A 12850-nucleotide genomic window follows, 5' to 3' on the forward strand; every position below is an offset into this window, starting at 1 on the left:
TTCGAATCAACCCATCATACTTATTGTGTCTCCTATAGAATAGGTATTCTCTTTCAGGAGAAGGTTGCCTGCGGATTTAGAGAAGATACAACTATTCTCCTTCTCTCATTTTGCTTTTTTAAAACTTTTGCACCTGGATGCTTGCGCCGTATTTTCGTTATCTCCCCTGGTAATGGAAATCGATCCCCACGTGGGTCGCTTGGAAAAAGATACAACTTGATGAAATTGTTAGTTCGTTGGAATTGTCATCCATTACTAAACTTCAATGCACTTTATCTTGATGTTATTCATTTTCGAACCTATCCAATGTTCTTCATGTGTTACTTACAAAACATTATTTCATATACAACTCGGTGAGACTATCCATCGAGAGAATTTGTCCCATATACCAACGCTCCTCACCCATGGATATTTATGCTAGTCATTCTACCATATACTATTACTACACCACCAACCACCATAGCATCTTAGGCTATAAACACCGGTGCATCTTTTTAGAAGTCACAAGCATACACAAGTGCCGGCCAATATACACATGCATTGCCCCTTCCCTCCTTAGCTCACCTTCACCCTCCGAATTCTATCCGTGTTGGTCCATACTATTCACAAAGAGAGCACTTATTTCTCTAAGTCATAGATTTTTGTGTTCATAGTTATGAGATATGATCAAGAAGAAACCTTCGACTAACCATTCTGCTAAAGGGGTATTGTGGAGCTCTGAGAATAGAAGGCACCGGGATAAATTTATTGAGATGAACAGAAGACATTGGTCAATTGGCATAGGATTAGGGGGCATAACTCATAATTGAGCGTAGTCCTCGAACCAATTCTCGTTCTGTGTCCGCATGTCATGCAGATAATTAGCTAGTTGTTGTAATAGTGGCACACAATAATCTTATGTTCTATAGTCGTAGGATCACCGATCAATTATCAGGTCCTCTTTACTCCAAGGTGGCACTCCGGCTTCTCTGCCCCAAGTGGCCTAGTCCCTGGTGGTGAAGCACATAACCGTGCTTGGTTGCGTAGACATTGTAGAGCTGGAGCTAGCCAGAGTCATATCTCCGATTGATTTTTCATTTTAAGATTTAGGGTCATAATCCGACCCTAAAGATAGTCTCCGCTCTCCAAACAATATCTTCAACAAGACCATTGCCAGACATAAGCAGTTAAAGTCAGACCTTAAATTTTCACCCTGAAAGTTAAAACTCTAAACCACACTACTATACTTTGGGGATTCGAAGTTGAAGCAGTACTACACATATCCAAATTTTTACACCGGTAAGAAATAACTAGCCATGCATACTATGAATGGACATGTAAAATCCTCTAAAACAGTTTTTTTTTTGTTTGGATCACGAAAAGCATAAGGGTTTGTTTGAAGTTGATACACGAATTTTACACCCATTTCAAACGGCTCGGATTAAACACGAATTTTACACGGAAAGCATAAGGGCTCATCCATGCATATTTACCACCAACCACCATAACATCTCAGATTAAAAACGAGTGCATCTTCTTGTCAGTCACAAGTGCCTCTCAATATATATATTCACACACACTGGCATTACCTTCCCTCCTCAGCTCACCTCCACCCTCTGAACTCTATATGAGTTAGTCCATACTATTCGTAAAGAAAACAATATTTTAAAGTCATAGAATTTGTGCTGGTAGTTATGAAAAATGATCAAAAGAAACTTATTTACCAAAGTTGTCGTCTACGCTTAGATGTTAAAGAGTAATGTGGAGCTCTGAGAATAGAAGGCACCCGGATAAATCTATTGAGCCGGAGGAGAAGAGGCGGCATCACATCATTGGGCACAGTCAATTCACAAACACATGTTCTGTTTCCGCATGCCACCTAGATAAACCCCTCATTGTAATATTGACAAGCACATGTGGTTGACATTTATACAAGGTGTTGGGGGTGTAATTCAGTTACAATTGTTTCTAGATGCTAATACATGTTAGTGTCGGAAATTCCAGTCCCTAGAAGACTCTTTGTTTGCGCAATACATAATACATGAGTCGTAACTAGCAAAAATGCACGTACGTTGTACCGGAAGAAATAAATACTTGAACGTTTCCTTATTATTGACGAAAGTGTTTACATTTTCTCCTACTAAATACCTGACACTTACTATGGATCCGAGGGAGTAGCTTTTCTTCAAAAAAAAAAAAAAACCTTATCACCTCACAAATTTCGGCTAAAAAGTAAAAAACTGATTTACCCACTACTGAATTTGGTGTGCTCACGGATCCTTTTGTGCTTCCAGCATGGTCGCCTCTCACTATCAAGGTCCACTGCAGTTTCTGGTGTTAATGCAAACAATCATACCCCACAACTATATCAGCAACACCATCCACAAAATTTAAAATCAAGCAACCCATGGAACACATAGCCAGCAGCTCTGCAACCCTGCGGTAGTCAAATAGATATATACCTAGGACGAACCATACGAGCTGGGGCTACATGCACTCACTTTCACAAATTTAAACCAAGCGATGCTCAAATTATTCCCTCGGTTCCCATGATTGAGGCATATTTCGTTAAGAAAGCCTTTGACCATTAATTACTATTTTATTATGTGATACAAAATCACTATAAAAAACTAAGTGCTTTTGAAAGCGTATCTAGTGACAAAAATTTCATGTCATATAACCTGATATTCATTTTTTTGGGGGATATAGACTGATAGTCACTAAGCAATTGTTGTTCAAAGGCTTGTCTTGAGGAAACAAAACACGACCTACTCTAGAAACGGAAGGTGTATTATACGGGCTGACTAGAAAAGGTCAGTGTCATGTTTAGTGAAACCATTAAGCTATATATTCCTTTTCTGTTAGCAAGGATGCGGCTTTAAACGGATGCTTCGATCATACCAAAGAAAGCCCAACAAGTTGCATAAAAGTTGCTCAATGGACATGTTATCCTAAATCATCATAGTGCTCCCGTTCAAAAAAAAAAAAAAATCATAGTGACAAATGCAGCCTTTTTCTATGTATACATTCACCCATCCAGCATTGAATATTCTGGCCACAAACCTTCATGATACCGGTGGAATATTCACCCTCAGCATAGGTAGTGGGAATATTCACCCTAATAACCCGTCAGCATCTCACTGAGGGAAGCTTCAGTAGGTAGTTACAAAATAAAAGCAAGGGTTTAGAAAGAAATTTGAGGTTTCTGACATTGGCGACGAAACACAGAGGTACAGGTTTAATGAGCAATTGCCACATACACATACTCCTCCAATTATGAAATTGGGGATAAGACACACAGAGGCAAGTATAACATAAGACATCTCCTCCATTTATGTTTAGTCTGAGCGATGGCACCCATTCAAGATTCAACTCGCCCAGGGAAGAATCAGTACATAGTCACAAAATCAAGCAAGGGAATTAGAAGAACATTCAGGATTTCTGAAATTGGGGATCAGACACACAGAGGCAAGTTTGAATCAAGTTCAGTTTCCTGTATGTATGTACATAGTTGTGACAATCAGCAGAGACACCAAGTTCCCTGCACTAGACACACACTCCTGATGAACACTCATCAGCGTTTCACCAGTTTACAACTCAAAATAGGTGCCCCCATTGCACGACTCGTAGACCCACACTGCATCACGACCAGACCAACAAATACTAATGCCATGGCGGTCAAGGCCAATCGCAAGACATGTAAAGAACAGCAGCTTCCTGCACAACCCGACGCGACGCCTAGCGATTTAGCAAGGCAAAATCAAATCAAGATTTGCTTCACTGTGCATATACCGGCGTGTACCAGAAGCAGGGCGGCTTGTAGCCCTCCGCCCTGGGGAGTGACTCGACGACCTCGATCTTCTTGTGCTTGCCGGCGAGGCTGTAGGCCCACACCCTCGTCTCGCCGTCGAGGTCGACGGCGTAGTACACGGTGCTTGGCCTGAGCCCGGGGCAGTCCCTGGTGGACGCTGCCACGGCGCCGGACGCGTCGACGAGCACCGCGACGTCCCCGATGTCCTCCTCCTCCTCCCACGTCTCGCCGCACTCGTCCAGCATGCGCACCACGAAGCCCTCGCCCCCGGCCGCCAGTACGGGGCGGAGCAGCTCCACCTGCATGAGCCCGGCGCCGCCGGGGGTCTCGACGAGGAAGCTGCGCTCGACGTACGAGGTCGGGCGGCGCGTCACGGACGGGATGATCTCGGGCGACGCCGAGCCGAGCCCGCATAGCTCCGGGTAGACGTAGACCATCCCGTAGTGCGTGTTGGCGTAGAGCTGGCCGCGGTGGAGCGCCAGGTCGACGACGGCGGGGATGCTGCTGGGCTTGACCGACTTCCACGCGCCGTCGCCGGGCCGCGCCGTGGCCCACTGGTTGCGGTGGTGCGGCTGGCGGTAGATGGCGACCACCAGCACCCCGCCGTCCGGGGTGGGCACCGGGATGGCCTTGTGGATGAGGCCGTCGACGGGGTCGGCGCCGGAGACGCCGGCGCGCTGGTGGTGGAGCGTGAGGAGGCCGGCGGGGGTCCGCTCGACGCGGTCGACGAGCGGGAGAGTGGCGGCGGGGGGCAGCGGCATGCGCTTGCCGGTGACGAGGTCGAGCAGGTGCATGTCGCCGCGGTCGTCGGCGGCCACGATGGCGCCGCGGGAGGAGCCGAGGGGCACGAAGCGGCGGTCGTGCGCGCGGCCGAGGCGCGCCGGGAGGGTGACGACGGGGACCTCGCGGTCGCGGCAGATGACGAATCGGCGGCCGTCCGGGTCGGGCGCGTCGGTGGGGAGCGCGAGCCAGGGGCGGTCGGGGCGCGGGCGGCCGTGGGCGGATGTGAAGGTGGCCGCGGCGGCGCGCCAGGAGGCGCAGACGGCGCGGAAGCGGCGGAGGTCGAGGGAGGGGAGGCGCGGGACCAGCAGGAGGAGGAAGTCCTCGTGGAGGCCCGACCAGTCCGCCATGGCAGCTTCGGGTGGTCGCCTGGAGGCGGGTTGGCCGGATTGGCTAGGTTTATATATTGGGGGATCGATCGCGGCGGAGGAGAGATAGTTGCGGAGAGCGGTTGCCGGTTTTGGGCGTGGGGAACTCCGGTTGCTTATTCACCACGCGGATGGCTTAATTTTAGCGTACCTCCTAAGCAAGCTCATATCGCTACTTCATTGGGCCGCTAACTGGTGAAGGCTACAGCCCATCAACGTATTAATGCAACAAATTTAGCCCAACTCCAAGCAGTCTGGCCCAGTAAGGATCCAGTTTCTGCTCAAAGTTTGGCTTTAAGGTTGCAGTAAGAAGAAATTGGCGAAGATCAAGTAACAAGTATGTATTGGAGAAGAAGATTAAGTGAGCTCTCATGTGTATCTTCAAAACATCAACATGATTAATGTCGTTGGTACAAGCCGGAGTGTCCAACTCTTGAACCATGGGGAAGACTTGAGATCTATGGAGCTCATTGAGGAGCAACTCACACCGCTGAAATTGTCGTTGGTACAAGCTGGAGTGTAGACGGATCATACCGCGGTGGGCTCATGAATGGTAAATATGGACCGGTCACTTAATTGTAGTGCTTGTGAAGCGGGATCATGTTATGTTATTCGCAATGGCCCGAGATCTTTCATGGAGGCGGCCTATCGGCTTCACTCTTTTGTTGTGGACCCACTCGTGAGCGAGCTTCTCGCAAGTAGGGAGGCTTATATGATGTGTCTATATTGGGGACCCGGAGATTATCATCCAAACTGACCGCAACAATCTAGCGAATTTGTGGCAGGGTGAGAAACAAGTACAAGGTGCTCACACTGTGAGTGAGATGAAATTGTTGTGTGCAAGCCTACGGGAGGTCAAGTTTCTTTTTATTGGCCGTGATGCAAATAATGCGGCACATAGATGTGCCAAAGAAATTTAGTGGTTTTAGGTTCTGTTAGCTTTGATGTAATACATGGATTGTTGGCTGATGTAAGTTCAATCTGAATGTAACCACCCCGGGATTACAATTTTAAAAAAGGTACTCGAACAGCCGACGTCGCGGTTTCTGCCCCTCCGAGTCCCACAGTCTGAATGCAGGTTGAATGACGAGGGGCGGACGAAAATATACTCCTTGCGTCGGCTCCTCTAGGCGATCGAGGGGGTGATAACCCTAACCCCCATCGCCGCCGCCTCCATCCTACATCCATCTCCTCGCCGTCCCTGATGCTGCTACCAGCGAAGCCCTACAACGCTGGTGATGGGGAGACCGGGATCTGCTCTCGGGTCCCCCGGTGCGACGGTATGGAGGCAGGCTACCGCTGGGGAGGGGCATGGCCCCTGCATTTGGCGACTCAGTGGCCCTCCCTCCCACCCTCCGCTCGGCCTCACCGACGCTTGGGTGGCTCACGGGGTGTTGTGCGTCACGATGATGTCAAGGACCACGGAAGCCAGGGCGATGGCCCTGGACGACGGAGAGGGCGGTGCATGTCCTGGTGGCGCGAGACACTCGTTAGTGTTGTTGACAATCCTTCTTGGCCGCGAGGGCGGCAAGGGGACAGTGGATGGTGACTGCAGCGCGGTGGTCACCCCATTGACATCTGCCAGATCTCAAGACGGCGACTACGCACCGCGCTGATCCCATCCCCTTGGCTTCGGTTCCTCCAGATTTGGAGCCATCTCGGGGTGGTGGGGTTGGGGCTCTGTCCGGGAGAAATCCATGGCCGTCAGTTCGTGCTCAAGGCTTTCTTCCCATGTGACTTGTCCAATTTTGTGCATCCGTGCTCTCGGGGTGAGCTGCTATGCCTCTCGACGGTACGACGCCCTACGAGCTAGGGGAGAAGGCAGGGGCCTCTTCGGAGGTGGAAATAGATTACACATTGGCGATGCCGCATTGGAAGTTGACGAAGGCAAGATCTTTCTCCGGTGATGTTCTTGTCTTCACGGCGTAGTCTTCAACTTCTGTACATGTTGGCGTCGATGGCCTCAAAGCCTAAGCTATACTCTTTGCTTGCTTGTGGTTTTTAACCCTAAGTATTAAATTGTTTGTTTAACGCCCTTGTACTTGCCCTTAAGGTGTTAGTAATAGGGCCTAATGTTTAAACATGCGATGTTGCCTTGGAGAAGGTGTTTCTGAAACCGAGCTCATATGCTCCTGGTTGAAAAAAAAAATTAAAAAATAGGAAACAAATTTGAAAAAAAAACTGATTTTTTTGTGCAATGAACATGAATAAGTGTTCTAACTACACACAAAAAACTCTGAGAAAAAGACATATGTAGTGGTGTGTGCAAAAAATACAAATCGAAATGTTGTAAGCAACAAATTTAGATATTCTAAACAACACCGCATTTTATCTTTTTTTTTTGCATAGACCGCTATATGTGTCTTTTCTCAGAGATTTTTGGTGTGTAGTTTTTTTTGCGAGTATTTTTTGGTGTGTAGTTAGTACACTTGTTTTGGTGTGCAGTTAAAACACTTATTCATGTTCATTATACAATATTTCAGATTTTTAAACTTGTTATACTTTTATTTTCGGTTTTTTATTTATTTAACCAGGAGCATATGAGCTCGGGTTGAGAAGTAGTCTTTAGACGTCGCCTTCAGCTATTCCCAAACTGAGGTAGGTCACGGCCGCGCTTATTTCCCCCCTTCCCCTCTCTCTAGCGTGAACAGTACCTGAGAGTCCCCTCCTTCTCTCCGGGCCGATCCCGACCCCTCTCCGGCGGCTCTGCCGGCCGGAGATGGCGACGGAAAAGCGCCGGTGTAGGTGTAGATAGTAGTAGTTTTCCCCTAGTGGAGTCTAGGAGTAGGTCACCAGATCTCCCTCACCAGATCTGGTGCATCTTGTTGTGGGGCAGTGCGGCGGCGTGGGCGACGGAAGCAGCACGGCTTCGATGCAGGCATCTCCGAGGATAAGGTGGGTTGGAGCTCGTGCTTCCCGAGGTGCTGGCGCAGCATCGGGAAGCAGATCTGGGTGGCTCGGCGCTCGCGTCCATGGTGGGCGTTCAGCGGAGCCGCTGCGGCGAGCTCGGTCAATAAGCGCCGCCTCCAGCAGCTGCAACTTCTTCTTCTTCTTTGTGCCCTCCTGGCCGGCCATGGTGGCGAGGGGAAGGGCGCCGAAGGCGACAAGGAGCTTGTGGCGGCTGGCTTATCTCCTGCTGCTAGTTCGAGCTTTCTCACGGTGGCTAAAATTTGGTCATCGATCTTGTTTGGACAAGATCATGGAGTTCTTCAGCGGAGGACCGATGCCGGTGGCCATCGCCGCCTTGCCTCTGCACCTTATGGTCGAAAGGCGACCCTCCTAAGCTTCTCCTTCCCAGAGACCAAGCAGTCCGAGGGGAAGGCCTGTAGCTCCAACCATGACGCTGGACCAAGTGGTTCGTCCCCGGCGCCGACGTCTCCTTTGTGGTGGAGCGACACATCGACAACCTTCAGCGGCGGAGGTGAGAAAGAAGGACCCGATTGCTTTTTCTACAATCTTTCTAGGATCCTTTCTGTAAAATTTCGATCCTCACCCAGAAATCCCCTGTTCTGTAGGGGTTTTCTTGCAATTTGTACACTCCGCCTCGGTAATACTAGGGTCTTCGGACCCTTTCCTTGTTAAAAAAAAAAAAGAGGTAGGTCACGGCCCAGGAGCATATGGGCTCGGGTTGGGAAGTGGTCTTTAGACGTCGCCTTCAGCTATTCCCAAACTGAGTTACTGAGGTAGGTCACGGCCGCCGTTACTTCTAAAAGAAAACGTCACGGCCGCCGTCCTGAGCTCCCCCTTCTCTCGGCCGTGGCGGAGGGAATGGGCGCCGGCAAAGACTCAGAGTCGGCGGCGGGACCGTTAGCGGAGGCGGAGATGGACCTGGACTTCTCGCGCGGCGGTGTAGTGCCCAGCTTCGAGTTCGCGTTCAATTCGGCCAACTTCTCCGACAGAGTGCTGCGGATAGAGATCGTCGCCTGCGACAATGTGCCTGGGTACAGCGGAGACATCGGCGGAGGATCCATTGGCGACTTCCGAGAGGACAAAGGTGCGTACGGTGCCTGACCTTCGATTGTCGTGTACGTTTTTTCTGCTGTTCGGTGCGATTCAGGTGTGAATTTGTGGCTCGTTAGCTATTCTTTTGGTTAATTTTGAGGATTCGATCACTCTTTACACAGCTAAGACTTCCGTTAGGGCGTTAGTGGTTAGGGCAAGCGAAAAATAATATATTGGAATTCATAAGTTGTGCTGGTAATGTGAGACCAATCCGCGGTCTGAACAATCAAGAAAATTGTTATAGGCTGCTGAATCAAGTTAGGCAAACTGTACTGCTGGGGTGGTGTCCCCATGAACTCTGGGCAAATATTTTTGACATTGCAATTGTAACGAAAATTCTAGGAAAAATCACAAGTGTAATACAACATTATACAATGTCACACCCAAAATAAAGAATCAGAGGAAACATTTGTAGTATGTGGCTCGTATGTAAATAATAAGCTGTAGCTAATATGTATGACTATAAAATTCATAAAATTTATCCTTTTTTTCTAATGTAAACGTGAAACTTCACAAGTCAACATAAATCTAGAGCTATGATGTGTAGACCTTTTATTAAAATTTTAAGTACAAATATCTAAAAGAAGTGAAGGTGTAGGTACACCCCAACGTAGAAAAATTCCCCTCACATCTTAGATGAAGCAATAAGCAACTAGCGGACTAGAATGCAGCAAATATTTAATTGCTTGTTTTTCATGTAGCAATCATGTTAAGATGGATTGTCAAACAAAACAAAAACATGATCAATCAATTGTAATTGGAATAGGCATACCTGACAAGAAAGGGGCACAACCATGCAACTCAGAAGAAATGCAAATTACCTGTGTCAGATGAAACCTGAGAGGTGCCTATGTAGGTTTTAAACCTTTAATCTTCATGTTGCAACCGCTGGTCAAGTTTGTGATCACAAATCCTTTTGAAAAGGTATTGTCTAGTTAGGTTCTTGCGAATTATTTATTTCTGGGATAGTTTAGAGATCTCTGAATTAAACTTTATTTGAGTGAGGTTGCATTGAGACATTGACAGGTCAGATAATTCAAAGAGATTTTTTTTGTAATCACTATTCACTACAATAAATCTGCCAATTACTAGATTCCTTAATGTAGCAGAATAAATAGGAACACTATATTATAATCAAGTGTGCTATCGATGTAACTGATGTATTTGGAGTGAAGAAGAAACTGTTCCATGGCCTTCATTTTAGGTCAACATTAGTCTGCATTCTTATTTTCCGCCTCTAATTTTTGTAAACAATGGTTACCATTAGCCCAGTGGCGGAGCTTCATCCCAGCATGCCTGGGTGGCTGCCCACGCTTCGGCTGCTAATCTCCTCTGAGTTCTATTTGCAAGAGCTAGCCTACCCTAAATAAAGGTTTTCTTTAGGCAAATCCCAATCAGAACTGTCGCATGTAAACCTTGCCCGGACTCAGCGATGGGACTGGCTTCGCCACTGCATTAGCCTGCTCGGTAAATTGTTTTTAGGATGCCTCTACTGTACATGTGAGTATGGTTTTGCACAATCTGCTGCTCAAAGGTAGCCATTGGTTATCTGTTATGTCTACACATACACACAAAACTGGTTGCAGACCGGTGCTTGCAAAAATGCAAAGATAACAGCAAGTTCTTAGTCAACACCTTATTTCCAATTTAGATACCTGAACTTGCTTGTGTTACTAGATGCTTGTGCAGTATGGACTACACTAGTTCATTAGATAGCAGAGCCAGTTACATCTATGATTAGTTTATATACTGAGCTACAATCATGCTAGGATTACTGGATGCAGCTAAATTTGTTTTTTGTGACGCTATTTTAACCATTTTATCCTATTTCTGAAGTTTGATTAGATGAATCTGCGGATCAGAGTGTTTCGAGTATTTTAATAACACTATATGTTCAGTGATTCTATTTGCATACGTTTTACTTTTCCTGATATGTTCTTTATTTATTTGATCTTCATATTTTCAAGGTAATGAAGGACAGAGTGTTGACTCTTCCGCGATGATTCCTTGCACACCAGTTTTACGAGAAAAGACCATCTATGTCAATTCAGCGATTCTTGCTTCAAGAAGTCCTTTCTTTCTAAAGGTAATTCTTATACCTTGTGAAATGCATTTGTTCTAGTCAGTTGAAGTTTCTAATAAACTCCATGCTTCTTAGCTTTTCTCAAATGGCATGAAAGAATCTGATCAGACGCATCCAGCATTAAGGATTGCTGATTCAGGTAATGTGATATATAAAGTGTAACGTTCTTACGGCTGTGTTTTCTTTAAATTATTTTATTTTAAAAAGAAGAAAAAAGATGATCATTTATGGTAAATGAAAGATTATGTTCCATAGTTTCTGCGACTTCTTTGTACTTTCTGTGATAAAGAAAAGGTCTCCCATTGTATAATCAGTTGGATATGAAAGGCTGTCCTTTTGTTCTATACTTCATAAACGGTTTCCATGATCCTTATGCATTTTTGTTTTCATTCTACTTGGAACAGAGGAAAATGGCCTTATGGAGCTTTTAAGCTATATGTACAGGGGAAAATTGACTACAAAAGAGCCCACTGTTCTGCTCGACGTCTTGATGGCTGCAGACAAATTTGAGGTTCTTTCTTGCATGAGGCATTCCAGTCAGCTGCTCACAAGCTTGCCTATGACCACAGAATCTGCACTGCTCTACATAGAACATCCTTGCTCGACTTCATTAGCTGCTGACGTCCAGCGTGTGATTGGTGTAGCCAAGGAATTCCTTGCCAACAAGTACAAGGATTTTGATGAGTTAGTGATCCCCATTTGATGGAGCAATGTTCTTTTTCTTTGAGGAAAATGTAGGCAGTGATGTCATTAAATCATGGTTGTAGCATACTGATTGCATGGTTTGTCTCATTTCAGGTTTGAAGATGAACTGATGAACATCTCTCTTGCTGGGATCGAAGCTATCTTTTCAAGTAGTGACATATGCGTAGAAACTGAAGATGACTTGTACTTCTTCATGGTCGACTGGGCCCGTGCGCGGTATCCAGAATTGGAGGAAAGACGCAAGATCTTGAGTTCTCGTTTACTTCCGCTGGTACGCTTTAGTCATATGACATGTGAGACACTTCGGAAGATCCTAGCGTGCACTGATAATGACATAGACCATGAGCTTGTAAATAAGCGTATCACTGAGGCACTTCTACACATAGCTTATCCAACAGAGGTGGAAGGCGCTCTTGCAGCAGAAGTAAGAGCTTACACTCGCAAACCTGTGAGAGTGGTTGCGATTGATGGACCCTGCCCACATGTTATAGTTTACTTGGATCTAACAAGCAAGGAGTGCTCCAGATTCTTACCGTCAAAAGGAATGTTCCTATTCTCGCATCCATTCTATCTCGCAGGGCAGGAATTCAATCTCGTGGCCGTGGGAGGCCGTGAACGGGGCGAGGCCACTAACTCCTGCGGCTTTGGCCTCTACTTGCAGATACAATGGGATCCGGAGAGCTCAAAGCCTATCACATTAGATTGTGAGTTTGCTGCCAAGAGAAAATCATCAGGGAAATTTGTCATGCTCTGTAATGACGAGCTCACCGTATACGATGAATGTGTGCATGGATACAATGATCTGTTTCAGATGTCATGGTTGGACTTCATTACTGATAATGACCTCTTCATCGATGACGTGCTGCATCTGAGAGCCGATGTGGCAGTGGTGGGGCAGCTGAAGTTGAAGACTTGATGTATATATGTGATATCTCACATTATCACCCAGCCGACGTTTAGTGCTAGGCAATAAGATTTTGGTAAAGTTGGATGTATGTATGTTCTATCTAGTATAAGATATATTTAAAATTAAAAAATATAAGACATCTTTTTATAGATGGAGGGAATATAATATGGTTGTGTGTACCATAAGATTGAGAGACCGAGAGGATGTCTTTCCGT

General features: G+C 46.5%; 2 protein-coding genes across 2 annotated transcripts; one reads left to right on the forward strand and one right to left on the reverse strand.

Moving 5' to 3' along the window:
- Positions 1-3450: 3450 nt before the first annotated feature.
- On the reverse strand, positions 3451-5054 carry LOC127293230 (F-box protein KIB4-like). The gene has a single exon (XM_051322809.2). The coding sequence runs from the start codon at positions 4918-4920 to the stop codon at positions 3757-3759; it is 1164 nt and encodes a 387-aa protein (XP_051178769.1). The 5' UTR covers positions 4921-5054; the 3' UTR covers positions 3451-3756.
- A 3545-nt stretch (positions 5055-8599) lies between these two features.
- Positions 8600-12784, forward strand: LOC127293231 (BTB/POZ domain-containing protein At2g46260-like). The gene is made up of 5 exons (XM_051322810.1): positions 8600-8932; positions 10908-11026; positions 11099-11162; positions 11428-11707; positions 11822-12784. Exons 1-5 carry the CDS (start codon positions 8707-8709, stop codon positions 12642-12644), a joined length of 1512 nt encoding a protein of 503 aa, XP_051178770.1. The 5' UTR covers positions 8600-8706; the 3' UTR covers positions 12645-12784.
- Positions 12785-12850: the final 66 nt, after the last annotated feature.

This window comes from Lolium perenne, chromosome 4, assembly GCF_019359855.2.
Source record: "Lolium perenne isolate Kyuss_39 chromosome 4, Kyuss_2.0, whole genome shotgun sequence".
NCBI classification, from domain to species: Eukaryota; Viridiplantae; Streptophyta; class Magnoliopsida; order Poales; family Poaceae; genus Lolium; species Lolium perenne.